At 45.1% G+C, this 16333-nt stretch overlaps 2 protein-coding genes across 2 annotated transcripts in view; one reads left to right on the forward strand and one right to left on the reverse strand.

Moving 5' to 3' along the window:
- Trim35 (tripartite motif containing 35) overlaps positions 1–7394 on the reverse strand; it is a 16096-nt gene extending 8702 nt beyond the window's left edge. The window contains exons 1-2 of the mRNA XM_004630742.2: positions 6885–7394; positions 2181–2276 (exon numbers count right to left, since the gene is read on the reverse strand). Coding sequence (XP_004630799.1) covers positions 2181–2276; positions 6885–7319 — 531 coding nt within the window. The 5' untranslated portion in view covers positions 7320–7394. The remainder of the gene's footprint in view (positions 1–2180; positions 2277–6884) is intronic.
- A 151-nt stretch (positions 7395–7545) lies between these two features.
- The window catches only part of Ptk2b (protein tyrosine kinase 2 beta), a 129166-nt gene continuing 120378 nt past the window's right edge, over positions 7546–16333 (forward strand). The window contains exons 1-2 of the mRNA XM_023714723.1: positions 7546–7663; positions 8575–8755. The gene's annotated coding sequence lies outside the window, so the exon portion shown is untranslated. The remainder of the gene's footprint in view (positions 7664–8574; positions 8756–16333) is intronic.

Consider the following 16333-nt stretch of genomic DNA (forward strand, 5'->3'; position numbering starts at 1 on the left):
AAAACCAGTCCCTTTCCCCAAGAATGTTCCTAAGTCGGATTCACGCATCAGTCCCACAAAGTGAGCCTTACCCGTCTCGGACACAACACACGGCTTTGCACTGCCTGCAGCCTCCTCCTCCTCACCGCAGCTTTTCCTCTTGGTTCTGGACATCCTGGCTCTGATTAGCACTGCACTACTACACAGTCACACTGTGCAGTAAGCACACAGCAGCACAACTGTGACAAAGTCCAGAGACGCCTGGGCTGCTTCTGTCATCTGTTTGCATCCACTAATGTTCATAATGTGAGGTCCATTTGTGTCTGTGAAAGTTTGCAACTCGAATGTTTGTAGGTAGGGGCCTTACTGTGCTATGACAAGATGTATAAACTTAGCAATAATCAAAGAAACACAAAGGGCAATAGGTAACACGCTGCAACTTTAGGCTACTAGGACTGCGAGCGTACAGGGTAGCCAGAGTGGGATCTCAGGTGATTCTATCTCAGGATGCAAAAGAAGAGGGTGAGGCAGGAAAACTGAGCAAGTGTCAGAGCGACTGTTCCAATCTCCGTCACCAATGGTCATCAGGGCCCCACAGCAAAGCAGTAAACACCAAGAGAGACCCAGGCTTCACCATCGACTTTTATTCACTGACTTTGACAGGAAAATCAACGATCAAGCTGGAATTCTAGAGGCTTCATGCCTCTCTATATAACGCCTCAGAGACCTCCAGTGCCTCAGCTGGGCAGGTAACAGACCTCCAGCCCATCCTGTCCACAGCCAGCCAGTTAGTGGCTTTGGCCACGGAACAAGTCAAAGGGAAGATATGAAGTCCCATTTGTCCATGACGATGACTAGAAAAAAATTCTAAAGTTAACTTCCAGCAATGACAGAGTAGTGGTCTCATTCTTAGATAGGACTTCACTATATGTTTATAGGTCTGAAATATCACAGCAAAATAACTTACTGAAAAAGTACAAATTCCTTCTTAAGTCAGTCTGTTGGTCTCTGAGACACCAGAAATGTTGGATGGTTTCTGTTCAGTGCCTCTATGTATTATCTTAATTGAATGTGTAAACAAAAAATGCAGAAAAAAGAAACTGTCTTCTTTCCTTTTGAGGATTAGTTTAACAGAGGTTGTCTGGAGACAGGCTTAGATCTGAAAGTACACCTTCCATGGGGTCCTCCCACTCCATCCCTCAGCTTCAGGCAACCTTGTTTCTATTTCCTCAGCTCTGACCTGGCACTTCCTGAAGTGACTGCTGTTAGTAACCGCTGCCCATCTATACTCAGCCCAGCTGTGCAGATATACCTGATTCAGGCTGCTCAGTGCTGCCCTGGCTAAGGCCTCCTGTGCCCATACTTCCAAAGTCAAGTATTGGGCTTGGAAAGAGCCTGGTTAACACCTGACCATGGAGTCTGCCTAAAGCCACAGGTTCATTTTTGGCCACTGTGTGCCTAGAACTTCAAGATACTGGGAATAAACGATGTGCCCACTGTCCTTATATTCAAGTAAGAGGAGAACAAAACAGTAACGAAGTATCTTGGAGAACACACACCAAAGAGACATGACATCAAGTGAAAGAGAAGGGCTCTTGGGAGTAATCAAGGAACACTTCTCAGAAGGTATACAGGAGCTGAGATTTTAATGGCAAAGATGTTAGGACTGGACCCAGGGAACAGATTTGCCTCGTTTCAGAAACAGGCCAGGGTGGCTGGAATAGAGCGATATATTTTTCCAAAAGATCACTCCCGTGCAGAGGAAACAGGTGCAAGGGAAGCCAGATGAGCAGTGCAGTTCTGACCTGGTGTATTTTGAAGATGGAACAAGACTGTTCATGGAGTAGACATGGGGGCCAAATGGAAATGAGGAATCACTAAGGAGTTCCAGGTCATCATCGGCCTGAGCACAAGACAAGGCGATGCACACATAATGAAATGACTCTTAAGTCACAGTATAGAAAGCAAAAGTGGCTTTGTAGGGTACACCTGTGGCTGCTGGTATAACTATGCTATGCAACTAAGATGAGCATCCTAGTCAGTGCCCAAGAGTTTGGCTCTACAAGGCCATCAGCACTAAGGATGCCAACTCTAAGTCAAAAGCTCTCCTGTGGGTGGCACTGGTCAAAGCCAGCGCCAAGCCTGCTTGCTTCTCCCCGGCTTCCCCAGATATCCCTCCCCATTCAGCCAAGCCCACTCACCTGATTATGTTTGGCAATGTTCTCATAGGAACGCCGCATGGCCCAGAAAGCCTTGGCTTTCTCCCGCAGCATGTGCTCCAGGTTCTTACACTTGGCCTGCATAGAGGAGGAGGAGGAAGGCAGGTTAGGACTAGAAGCTACAAAGGAGGGCAACATGCATTTATAGCAGTAGCTCCACTTTGACATGAATATAGCAACAGCATTTACTGACTCCACTGAACCCAGTACTGCCAAGCACTGCAGGCACAGATGAATGGTAATTGTACTTCTGGCTTTGAACCATCCATTTAATAGCATAAAGGGCCATTGGGGTTCCTCTAACTGAGCACCCTGCTGTTTGCTAGTATAGGTGAGACAGGGAGACAGGGCTGAGAAAGCAAAGGGGCCTGGTCTGACAGGACAGTCACAGGTCCAACAGAGAAGGGTATCCTGCTGAGGCCTAGGGCTAGCCCAGGCTGTGTCCCGGATCCCTGTAAAGACAACACGGCCACAGGCTCTTTGCAGTTTTTTAAACTGTGCTGGTTTGCAGTCATACGTAGGCCAGACAACAGGTGCTGATTCAGTCATTTACCAGAGTGAAGACAATCACTGAGGCTTCATCTAAAAATGCCCCACCCTACCCTATCCTCTCCCAACTTCTAATATTGCTTAATCATGTGAAATACTTATATCAGCACATCTAAATGCTGGTTACCAGTTTTGTTTTTAAATTTCAATTGTTTCTGATATCCTTAGACTTCCAGAAGAGCCACTATGAATTTTAGGTTGGCTTCCTACCTTTTGTACCTGAGGTCTTTCATTATCCTTGTGTATGTGTCTCACACACACACACACACATTTTTTTTTTTTTTTTTTGAGAGAGGGTCTCATTATGTAGGTCAAGTTGGCCTTGAACTCACTATGCAGCCCAAGCTGGCCTTGAACTCACAGTGATCCTCCTGCCTCAGCCTCTCATGCCTGAGATCACAAGCATGTACCACTATGCCTGGTGCTTTCTATATTTTAAGAAAGCTTCTTATGTTGTGGCAGAAATTTTGCCTACATTTAGTCATGTCCCAAGACTGCAGAAGATTAAGACAGGGGCAATGAACTAATTTATCTGCCACAGGAAATTTCAAGGCAGCCAAACTTTCTGCCTTGAAATTGATATGGATATTTTTGAGGATTTTTAGCCAGCTGTACATTGAGAATCAAGAACAAATGGCACTGCTGAGTGATTTTAAAAGTTTGAGTTTCACCAAAAAGAACTCCCTGCAAATTTGGAGCAGAGGACATGTTGGTTGCTGAAAAGCTGAGCATTAATAGAAATCAAATATTTTACATGTGATTTTACAAACAATGCCTTGAGGGCATTTGCACAATCCCAAAGATCATACTCTTTGAAGACTCAAAGGTGAAAAAGATGAAACCTCTTTTCTTTCCTCTCCCCCCCCCCCCGCTCTTTTCTTTCTGTTTGTCTGTCTGTGTGTCTGTCCTCCTCCTCCCTCCTCCTCTCCTCCTTATTTCATTTATTTATTTATTTATTTTTAGAGAAGAGACATACAGTTTCCTCAAGAAGGGCTGAAGAGGAGACTGGCTTCCTGGGATTGAGTTTATAGTACTCAGCTATCTTCACTCAGCTATCTTCGCATTCAGAGGCCCCTGCAGCCATTATGCAAAAAGACCTAGCTACTACTGGAGTTAGTGGCAAACGCTGGCCCTATCCACTTGGTATTGGTTTTATAGGCATGAAGAATGTAGGAGATGTAAGGTCAAAGGATTCCATACAAATTTCAGATGAAGGCACTGGAAGCTAAACAATATGCTCCTGAAAGGTCAGTGCATAAAGCTGTAAGAGTAAAACCAAGTCCAGCAAAGACCCCAGGAAATTGAGAAGTCAGGAATGTGGAGGATCTGAAAAAAACCACAAAGAGTGACTAAAGCCAAGCCAAGAGTGATGCCACAAAGGCTACAACCACCAGCAGTGCTGTAGTGGTGAGCTGCCCAAACCCTTTAGAATCTACATGTCACAACTTGCCTTGGGTGCTAGACAAGGACCTATAAGAATTAATGTTTACATTGTAGGGCTTTGGCTTTACTTTGGTTCCACTGGCTTACATCTCCTTATTCCTTTCAGAATGGGAATGTGTATGCTGTGCCATTTTAGGTTAGCAGTGTATAATTTATTTTTTATTTTACAGGGGTTTGCCTATTTATTTTACAGCTGAGAGTTTGCCTTATGTCTCAAGGGATTTTGCTCTAGTACTTTTCAGCAATGCTGAAACTGTTAGGATTTTGGCAACTCTTAAAAGATGGAATAAATTTTACATAAAGGTATGCACATGAGTCTTTTGGGACCAGGGACAGAATATTACACTTCTTTATCTAGACCTCTAAGAGTCTCTTCCACTCATACAGAGGGCCTTTGGAAAGTGACCAAATTATGGGGCTTACAGAAGTTGGGAGATGGAGGGGAGGATGGGCCACTGGTGATGTGGCCTGCAAGAGTTTATCTCTCTCCCAGACCCTCCCTTTATCTCTCTCTCTGCTTCCTTATACCATCACATCGGTTTTTCATCTGCTATGCCCCTTCTGCCATGTGGTCCTGCCTTGAAACCAGCTGATCATGTTATGGGTCAGCTCTGCATAGGAACCAAATCAGCCAGATAGAAATTTGAATAGAGCCTTTTATTTACTAAGCTCAGGTCCATCAGCCACTTCTCTCGCAGGAGAAGGCTGATCGCCCCAAACATAGGTAGCAAGGGGGTATTTATAACAGAAATCACATCCAGTTTGGTAAGCAAATTTGTTATCTAGCACAGAACAACAGAAACTGCATTTATTTGACACAGCTGTAAACTGTTTATAACTAAAAGGTCTTTCACAGCTTAGTGATAAGTGTATATTTTTATAAGATATATCTTAAGCTGACTACGGTATAGGAGATGGTTGGGGAGGGAGTTTGTGTTAGCTTGCTGCCTTGACAAGAAACAGTTATTTATTGCTGAACAGCCTTGAGCCGAAAGGGAGAACACATTTCTTAGAGCAGATAACAGGAAGCACAAGGGGTTTTTATAATTTTCCACAGTTAAGGCACAAAACTCTATTAACCCTTTACAATCACAGACTAAAAACATGAACCAAAATAAAACTTTACTTCTTTAAGATGCAGGTTTTGGGTACTGGGTCTCAAAGATCAAAAAAAGGGAACAAGTTACAACGAGAAAACAGAAATATACTCAGCACAGGAGGATGTGCTGGAGCCAAATGTAGGTCAAGCAGGTCACCTGAGTTTTAGAGCTCTTCAAACAGGAAACTGGCTGGCAAATCAAGTCATCATGTGTAATAGAGTAAAGACAGAATTAATCCAAAGGATCTTGGCCAAGACCAGAGATTTCCCTTCAGCACAATAAAACCCTGCCAATCAGATTTTAACTAGAATTGTACTGATTTTAGTTTTGTTTGGGTTTTATCCATCAACTTTTTTGGGTTTCATAGTTTATGTGTGATATAGGCAATAACTCTTATTGCTCCCCAGCCCTACATCCCACCACCACTGCTTGCTGTCCCTCACTTCCTTGGCTGTCCCTCACTTCTCTGGGCCTTCAGTGTCTGTGATACCAGTTTTTGACTTTTTTCTATGTCTCACCAGACTGATGCAGGTCTTCCTTTTACAATATCTCATTACATCTTAAACCTTCCTTCACAGAAATGTTGGCTTAAAATTTCCGAACCATTCATGTGATTATTCAGCCATGTCTACTGGACTCCACCAAAGCAATGTCTCTGCTTGTTCTCTCCTTTACTGGACACATAATCACACAGTAGGTGCTCAGTCCACTGACAATGGTCAGTAGCCACCTAGACCCCTAAGCATCTACAAAGCCAACTGCCCAGAGCTCTAGAAGCAGGGGAAGAGCAGGGATGAGACAAGCTTCTCCCAAAGCCTATGACCACAGCAGGGGGCTGAGCGAGGCCTCTGGTGAAGATTATAGTTACTTGCTCTGTAACTTGGGTTCTCTCTGTGACGCTGATTAGGGACTGAAACCTCCATATACTGTGCACTAAATAAACCTTTCCTTTATTTTGGGTGTCGGGTATTTTGTCCTAGCAACGACAGAAAAGTAACTAACACAACACCCTCAACTTAAAAATTTGGCAGACAAAAACTGCCAGGGTACAACGGTATCTCTATGAGCTAAGCCCCAATGTTTTCAAGAGTCGGAAGCAGCTTAACACCGACTTTCTGATCCTTTTTCCTTCCTACAACAAAGACTTCTCCAAATGTTACTTTCGCTCTGTAAGTTGCTCCGAGGCTTATTTACAGCCACTGCAACTCCAGGCCTGAGAACCCCAACGGGCGACCTAGAATAAACCAGCGGGCTAGGGCTAGAGCCAGCGCCCGCCCCGCTGCCAGCTCCGGCAGGACGACAGGGCTGGGGCAGGCTCCGCACCTAGCTCGGGTGCTGGGCTCCCGCCACGTTCTATAGCGCGTGCGCCCCCCAAACCCGTGCTGCTCACAGGGACCCGGGCCGGAGCTCAGTGGCAAAGGGCGCACCAGGCCGGGCCCCAGGGAGGGCTGGCGGGGCGCTCGGAGCGCGCGCGCTTCGGGCGACGTCCCCTCTCCCACCGCCGCGGGGCACCAGTGGGCGGCAGCGGCGGGGCCCGGGTCCCCGCGGAGCGGAGCGGAGCCGAGCCGAGCGCGTGCTCGGCAGCGCGCCTCACCCGAAAATCGTGGGCGGTGTCCTTCACCGGCTGAATGCGGTGGCCCTGGTGCCGCGGGTCGGCCTGGCACAGGCAGCACAGCAGCTCCTTGTCCTCCAGGCAGAAGAAGCCGAGCTGGCCGCGGTGCGGGCGGCAGAGGCGCGGGGAGCGGTGGCCGGCGCGGCGCGCGCCCTCGGCCTCCTCGCGCAGCAGCTTCTCCACGAGGTTGTTGAGGGTGTGGTTGGTGCGCAGGTCGGCGGGCGCCGCGCGGGCCTTGCACACCGGGCAGGAGGGCGCCGCCTGCACCTCCCAGCAGCGGCTCACGCACCCGCGGCAGAAGTTGTGGCCGCACTGCAGAGTCACCGCGTCACGGAAGGGGTCGAAGCAGACGGCGCAGAGCAGCTCCTCCTTGAAGGAGCCAGCAGGCCCAGACAACGGCGCCGGACTCAACTCCATCGCTTCCACAGCCGGTTCCGGCAACTTTCACTCCGGCCACTCCCACCCTTTTGGCGGTTAGAAGACGAGCGAAGGGCGTCGCCTAGCCCCTTCCGGTGGGACCGCTGAGCGACGGCATCACTGGCCAATCGCGAGGGGCGCGCTGGAGAGGCTCCGCCCACTTCCGCTGAGGCGAGCACGGAAGATTCCGCTCAGGTGCCCTGCGCCTTTGGGCTAGCTCGCGTTCGGGCGCTGTTTCGGCTTGAGAAGGAGTTGAGGTCTAGGATTCCCTTCCTTAACCGCTGCCTGGAAATTTCAGGCCTGCGAATGGGAGAAGGCGGGGATCTTAACCTCCCGGTTCCGAGGTGGTGGGGGCTTCTTAAGGCACCGTTACTGGCCTCGCCCCTCAGAGCTGGCAGTGGATTCCTAGTGACGCGTTCCCACTGTAATAATCGTTGTGTACTGGGTTCGGTCACTCTTTATGCTGGCCTCAGGGAAACACTTGAGGTTAGAGGGCGGTGACAGGCTCTGGTTCTTGACCTGTGGTGATAACTCACAATCCCAAGATCCTGTTCATCGGAAGTAAAGTGGCTATACTATCTCTTGTCGGGGTGATATATTGAAGATTTTTAAAAACTTTTTCTGTATTTAGGACAGGGTCTACAAGGTTTCACTAAGTAGATCGTTCTCGCAGTGATTCTCCTCTTTTTAGCCTCCCAAGTGCTGGGATTACAGGCATGCGCCACCATGCCCAGTCTCAGTCGCCTTCTCAGCTCGCCCAGCGGGCGGGGCTGGCAGGACACTGAGGATCCAACCCAGTCCCTGCGTCTGCCTAAACTGGAGCTTTAGTCTGCTGAGCCATCAGGCCGGCCCAGATTAAAGTGACAACGACGGGAAAGTGCTCCTGAAATCAACCAGGGCCCCATTGAAATGGGGATTAAGGAGTTAAGCAAAGGTGCCTTGGGCAACTAGGAGCCACCCTAAACTCCTGTCAGTGGTGAACAGAATCCCTCCAGCTCTGCATTCCTGCTTATGTGCTGCAGATATAAGATAACTTTTGCCTGCTGTGCTTCCAGTCCTGGTCTCTGTTGACAGGTGCCTTATATATAAGCTCCTGGTTTCCTGGCAGCCTTTTTTTTTTTTTTTTTTTTTTTTTTTTTTTTTTTTTTTTTTTTTTTTTTTTTTTTTAGTAAACAGTTTCAGAAGATAGAAATAATGTCTCCCTCCAGGGAAAGCCTAACATTCTGGTTTCCTGGTCTCGGTTTCTCCCCTGCAGTGCAAGCTGCAGTATCCCTCATCACAGAGACTTGTGGGAAATGAGGCTCAGGAAGCTGGCTCCAAGGGTGCCGTGACTATCATTGGTAATAAATCAACCTTCATTCTCTGACTAGGATTCTCATGTCTTCTACCAGCATCCATGAATCTGCAGCCTCCTCCCTTGTTGACTTACAAGACAGGTAAAATCTCAGAACCTGTACAGTTCTTTATTCTTTCTTCAAAATAGTCCTTTGCTCGCAGGTGAGTATCACTAATTCTTACTGCTTCCAGTGTTTCTTATATGCAATTCATGGCCCACCCACAGTCACCTGGGGAGATTTTTTCTTTTTTCCCTTTTTTTTTTTTTTTTTTTTTTTTTTTTTTTTGTGAGACAAAATATCTGACACCCAAAGTTAAAGGAGGTATAGTTTATTTTGGCTCACAGTTTGTAGTGGTTTCAGTCCACAGTGGCTGGCTCCGAGGCGGCGTGGCACAGTGGAGGGGTATGCAGAGGAGACAGAGTCCATGGCAGGCAGAAGGCAGCCAAGCGGCAAGCAGTGACAAGCAACCCCAGCTGCCCTCTTTCTGGCCCTTACAGTTTGTCCAGGCTACCTGCCCTTAGGACAGGCAGCACTCACACCCGGGGAAGAGGTCTTCCCATTATCCACTCCCAGAGCCATGCCAAATCAATCAGTAGGCTAATTTAATAATTTCACACTCTTGATTCCAGCATCACACACTCTAGATCCTGCCACCTGAAAAGCCCCAGCTATGGGTCCATGAGGCTTTAAGGGGACACAAGCCATAATACTTTCTTTCTTGCCTTTCTCATAGTCTTGCTTTATAGCCTAGGCAGGCTTTGCTCACTGTGTACCATAAGCTGCCCCCAAATCCGTGGTGACCCTCCATCCTAAGCCTCCCGAGTGCTGGGATTACAGGTGCAGGCTGCCACGCCCAGCTTCCTGGTGAGTCTCCCAAATGCAGAGTCCACCATCTGCAGTGCATGATGGCACACACTTATAATCCAAGCAGTCTGGGAGACTGAAACAGAAGAGCACGGTTGGAACCCATTAATTATCCAGCTCTATTGATACTGTGTCAGATTTTTATTTTTTATTATTTATTATTTCTTTTTTCTGCCAGCCCAGATTTTTAAAAAGAAGGGGACCAGGGTATAGTGCAGTATGAAGACCCGGGGTTCCAGCCCCAGTACTGCCAAAAATAGCAAATTCGTTGGCCCAGTTCCGTTCACATCTTGGGGGAGATGCCCAGGGACCTGCATTTCTATGTGGTTCTCAGATACAGTAAAGTTTGAGAGACATTCTAGACTTACCACCCAACAAATTGCCAGGTCTCCAGTTATGGGTTCCGGTTCAAAAATTAATCTTAGCAACAATATCTTAAAAAGTCACAGGTAGAACCGATAAAACCCTGTATTCCAGGAACCTCAAACTTTTGAGACAGGTTATCAATAAATCGGATAATGCTGAGTTCTAACTTGTGATCCTTTTGTGTCTCCCAGACTGCTGGGATTACAAGTGTGAATCATACACTGGATGGTGGAATCTTCACTTAGAAGGTTCATCAGGAAGCTGGGCATGGGGGCCAGGAAGATAGCTCAGTAGAATAAGTGCTTGCCTGGCAAGAGCAGGGTCCTGAGTTCAATTCCCATTATCAAAAAAAAAAAAAAAGATTCCTAAGGGCCAGCTAAATAGCTCAGTGGATTAAAGCACCTGCAAGCAGGTACAGGGGTCAGGGGTTCGATCCCCAGGCCTGCCATGCCGGCCCCGCCCCTGGGGCACGCTGAGACAGCAATTGAGACTGGGTATAGTGGCGCACAGCTGTACTCCCAGCTCTTGGGAGGCTGTAACAGGCAGATCACCACCAGTCAGATCTAGTAGTGAGACCCTGAACACCCTGTAGACCCTTCCCTAAAATTAAAAAATAAATTTTAACAAAAAGGAAGCTGGGCATGGTGGTATGCACCTATAATTCCAGCACTTGGGAAAATCTTGTCTCTGGTCTCATTTTCCTTCCTTGTTTTTTACATGTGTCCCACTCTTTTGGTGAGGTGGTCTGTATTGCTATCTGTTCTTAACAGATAGTCTTTGTTTCATTGATGCTTTACCACAGTTTCCAAATGAGATTACAAATCAAAAGAAAGATGAAGAGTGCTTATTAATATGTGGGTTTTTTTTTTTAACCTCCAATATAAAGGTTAACATTAAACCAGTGAGGTTCTCAAGCTTTTTGTTGTTTTTTGTTTGTTTTCAGGTTTTTTTGAGACAGGCATCTCACTATGTAATTCAGGCTGGCCTTGAACTCACTGTGTAGCCCAGGCTGGCCTTTCATTTGGGGCAATCTTCAGCCTCCTGAGTGCTGGGAGTGTAGGTGTATGCCACCATTCCCAATGTGGTTTTCCAGGCTTCACAGAAATATGGAAGAGATTTATTTTAAGCTATAGCACTAATCAGTGGCATGCTGGGGCGTAGTTGAGCACTATTCTTCTGGCCTCTTTCCTCAACTATAAGTGAAAATGATAGAACGTGTAGGGATCCATTGGTCTCAGTTCTACCTGATGAGAAATGGCAGCAGGAATGAAAAAAAAGAAGACAAAAGTTGGGCTAGGTGGTGGCCAGTCTGCCTAGTAGGTGAGACAAACCCAACCTCACAACAAAATGGTCCTTTATTTATACTTTTGCAAAGTTAGTAATGCATGACACAAAGTTGCCTAGTGAGTAATGGCTGACCTTAACCAGACAGGCTGTTTATCTCAGGACTGAGGTAGCTTGTTTGCTTTAGGCACAGAGGCACACACATTTGACCAATTTTCTAGCTTCTATGGCTCCCAACAAGAACTTGTAAGTACATGGATGTTAATTTGAGAATGTACTGTTAAGTGAAATAAGATGCACAAGCTCAAATATTGATTTCTTTTAAATGAGAAACACACAGAAAACATATGTAGTAATGCCTGGGTTCACAGATGCTTCTGTTTGCAAACAAAAGCATTCAGCAAAATGTAGCTTCCATTCCCAAACTCTACGCAGGTGACAACCATGATAATAGCCATGTCCCCTGATAGATTATGGCCCTAGTATGAATTGCTGAATTATTATGGTGGTCATCCAATATGGCTGAAGCCCTTAAAAAAATAGCTTATCTTCCCAGAGACCACCTCCCCACTTCTTCTCCAACTCATTACCTTTTACCTTTCCCGCCACCTCAGGGAAGGCCCTAGTCAGCTCCTCAGGTGTATGGAAACATCCTCCTCAAAGCCCACCCCTGGCAAAGGCCATAAAAGCCTCAGCCTCCCTTTGTTCCAGTCCACAGAATTCCTTTTCTTCCCAAATTTTCTCCATGCCCTCCAAGATAATGAAGCCCCTTTCCCTCTATAATAAAGCCCCTTTCCCCTTTTCCTTTTACCTGTTTCTCTGCTGCAACACCATCAAAACCTATCATTCCCCATACAAACACAAACGCAACCATCTTCCCTAAAATCATGGAACAAATTAAGTTGATAAACTGATGTACCATTATATGTATGTATGCTCACACACAAAAAGCAAAATAGAGACATAAGTAGGAAGTAAGGAAAAGTTCAAATGCTTTTCCATTTACACATTCCACTGTTGCAAAAATATTTCAATATATATTAATTTGTCCCATTTATACTACTAACTTATCTTAGTTCATCAAAAAGTTTTGTGTTATTACCTGTTTGCTTTTTGTAGGAATCTTTTGGCATTTGGCTTGTATTGAGTGAATATTTTACAAATAAGGATACAAAGTGTATTAACTTATTTTCTTAGGAACTTTTATCTTTTCATGAAAAACTTCAAACAAAGAACTAATTGCCTCAAGTTTATACAGCTCATACACTCTGAAATTGTCTTATTCTTTACATAATAGAAAGAAGGTGACTAAGACCTAGAAATAAGCAGGAAAAAAGTCATGGTGAGTATAATCAATGTGTCACTAACTTTTGCTTTTTCTTTTAGTAGAAAGAACATATTCAGAAGAACTTATTAAATTCAGGTCTTTTGCACACTACTTAGACTACTGTAAAAGACTAGTGTGAAAGTTCTTATTACCAATTTAGACCCCAAACTTGGTCCTCCTTCTCCTCTTGGAATTGCAGAATCAGCAGACAGGACCAAGCCCCAGGTGACCAATAAGGCAAGGTTCATTCTTGGTCAAAGAATAGGATAAACTGGGACAAAGTCTCACAAATCAGTTTCATTGGGGTAGAGAAGTCAAAGATCTAAGATAAAGGAAATAAAGGGAGTAGGTTGATAAAAAGGAAGAATGTTCTGAGAAAGGGCTGAGATCTTCCAAAGTATGGGTCCCCCTTCTTTGGGCCTACTTACTTGCTTGCCCATTTGCTTGCCTTTCTATGCCTGCTTGCCTGCCTGCCTGCCTGCATTCCTGTCATCATTGTGGCAACTGACAGGTGTCATGGGCTGGAAGGGGCTGTCATTTCACATGTAGATAGTATTACAGTGAAGTTAGAGGCTATCAGGCTGTCACTCTGGCAGCTGGGCACATCACAGCCAGCCAATTTTAGTTAGCCCACCTAAACAGGGCCTTCTGCCCTTCAGGCACCCTGTCCTTAAGGAAGATCAGGGTAGAATAGAAATTATGTCACATAGGCAGTACCAGATTAGGACAGGCTTTCATCCTTATTACCTCTAAATTCCCCATTATATTCCCCAATCTAGACACTGCCAGATTTCCAAACTGCTTGGCATCATCATTAAATTGATGTAATTAATGATAATTTTAAAGTTGTGTTGCAAAAACAATTCTTAGGTGCAAAGATAAAAGGAAGTACATGTTTTCTGTTGTAACTGAGAATCAGAAAGTGGATAATCTTTGAAGAATAGAGATTTGTAAGTGTTTAGCTCACATTTCTGGAAGTTGAAAAGTCTTGGAGCATGGTACTGGCTAGGTGCTAACATCCTTGCTGCACTGTAACATAGCAGAGCACACCACATGGCCAAACCAAGCAAGCATGCCAGCTCAGGTCTTTCCTCCTCTTAATAATGCCACCAACGTCATCTTGGGTCCACCCCCATGATGTCTCATCCAATCCTAATTACCTTCCAAATGCCCCATCTCAACAGTAACATGAATTCAAGTTTCCAACACCTTCAAACTGTTAATGGAGGAATGACCTTCTTTCTTTTTAAAGCAGCAAACTAGAAATTGGCAGATGCAGGAAAAGGCAGAGATTGATTGCATGAAGCAAGATGTAATTATATCATACCTTCAAAGACCCCACTTTTTTGTATGTATATAAACATACAAATAAAAACAAAAAGATTGAATGATACATCACACTAATACTAATCAAAGGAAAGATATTGTAGTATGTTACTATCAGACAAAGCAGCTTTCAGATGAACTATTACAAGGATAAGATGAATTGTAACTGAACAGAACAGTGTAAGAAATCAGTGTAAGAAATACTTGGTAGGAACAGAGTGACAGCATGGACCTCCTCTAAGGTGGAAACCATGGAAACAAGGAAAGTGAGGGACTCCTAGTTGGTCTGAATAATACAGAGAGAACTTCAAGAAACAGTGCTTAGGGCAAGACAGTAAACTCCCTACCCCTCCCAAGGCCAAATTTGGCTGCAGACATTTTATTTGGTTCATACATTCTTTATTTCTGTATATAGATTATGATTTTTAAGCTACAAATGCATACATGACACTTGAAATAATTTCAACAATAAGGGGGTGGATTATTTCCCATAACAGGAATTCTGGAGATTCAAAAAAACAACTCTCCAGCTGGTTATGCCAGTGGCCTTAGACCCTTTCCATCTTTCTGGTCTTCCTGTGGCTTTCCTGGTTGGGAAATGACTACAACAGCTGCGCATATTAGAATTTTAGGCCAGATGTCTGAGTCTTGGGGTCTCCACAGAGCAGGTTCAGCTTTGTACCCCAAGAAAAACCTCAAATGGGGAAATGTGGTGTAAGAGTGGAATTTATTTTCAGTGGGTCCATACAGGCTGATAAGTCTAAGAGCCGTATTAAAGCTGTCACCAGTAACACTGAGGCAAGACTTGAGGGGCTTTGCTGTATAAACAAGGGATCCTGGGCAGGTTATAATCTGGTTGATCGCATCCTGGAACTGATCACATAGAGTCTTATCAGTGTTAAAGAAACTGTCACTGCTGAGGGCCATGTTGATTTCTGTGGCAAGATTCCTACCTATCAGATGTGTGATCCTGGAATTTAAGGTAGACCAAGAGAAAGAACAACTCAGAAAAGACAGGTCAAGGAGAGACAAAATGAGGCTATTATCAGAGCTTCCTTCAAAGGATCTTATCCTGAGGTGACCCAACATCAAAAATAAAACGTTCCTGAAACTCTCTAGAATCTTCTCACCCTTTATTCATCAGAGAATTGCATATGCACCCCTAAATCCATCACTGGCAGGAGCAGTAAGACCAGCATGGTCAACTTGGATCAGTCACATGGTAGATGAAGAGTGGTCACTTGGACACATTTGGGTATCTGGTGTTTTTGTTACCAAAGGGGGATATTGCTAGGCAGGAAGCTATAGGCTCATGACAATTGCTGATGTTTACAAATTGGGAAATTTCACATAAAAATTGAGATTTCTACCTTTGCAATTCTTTCACATGAGAAATTGTGTTGTAGCCTCTTATCAGCTATAGGACTTGAGACTAGTTTCTCTGATTCCACAGATTGACTTTTCATCTTGTTGATCATGTCCTTTGATGCACATAAGTTTTGAAATTTAGTGAAGTCCCATTTATCTTTTTTACTTTTGTTGCCTGTGCTTTAGGAATCCTACAAAAAATTACTAACACATACAATTTTGCTAAGCTTTTCTCCTATGCCTCCTTGTAAGAGCTTTATAGTTTATGTCATATATTTAGGTTTTTGATCTATCTTGATTTATATTTTTAACCTGGTATAAGGGAAATGCACAAATTCTTTTGCATGGGGGCCATCCAGTTTTCATAGCACTGGTTGATGAAGAGACTGTCCTTTCTTCATGGCCTGGTCTTGGCATCTTTGTTGGAAGTCACTGATCATATAGACAAGGGCTTATTTCTGAGCTCTCTTGTCATATTCCATTGGCTTATGTGTCTCTCTTTATGCCAGTACCATACTGTAATGGGCTTTTAACTGGTGGTCAACTTGTTACACACAGCTGAACTGAACCAGCATGGTGCTAGGAGTGGGATGCCCACCTGAGGGTTGTTGCCAGCAGCATAAGAGGCAGAACTGGAGAAGCTATAGAGAGGCTGTTAGGGAAGCTGTTTGGAGAAGCTGTTGGAGCTGTTGGAAGCTCTCTTGAGGTATTCTGCTGTGGGACCTTGTCATGCTGGCTTTCCTGATGAGCTTGGCTGTTCTTGTCAGAGGAGGAAATCTTAACCTTGTTGTCACTGAGAATGGCTACTACTCGTTTTGAGGGAGCTCTAGTCCTCACTTTGAGCATTGCTTCCTGGCTTTGGAGGGAAAGATGGTGCACTGCTCAGCTTCATGGAGAAGCTTGTCACATTGGCTTTCCTGATGAGAACTCAGCTTTCCTTATTGCTGGAGGAGCTCAGGACCTCACTGTTACTGAGGATGGCTGTGGTGCTTTTGGGGGGAGTTCTGGTTCTTACCTTGAGCCTTGCTTCCTGACTCCAGTTCAGATCCCTCAGCCTGCTAGCACAAATCCTTCATCCAGCTGGCATAGGCTTTCTAGCTTCCACCATTGACCTTTGGGCCTTTCCAGCACAGATCTGTGAA

The sequence above is a fragment of the Octodon degus genome, unplaced genomic scaffold (assembly GCF_000260255.1).
Source record: "Octodon degus isolate 3935 unplaced genomic scaffold, OctDeg1.0 scaffold00036, whole genome shotgun sequence".
NCBI lineage: Eukaryota > Metazoa > Chordata > Mammalia > Rodentia > Octodontidae > Octodon > Octodon degus.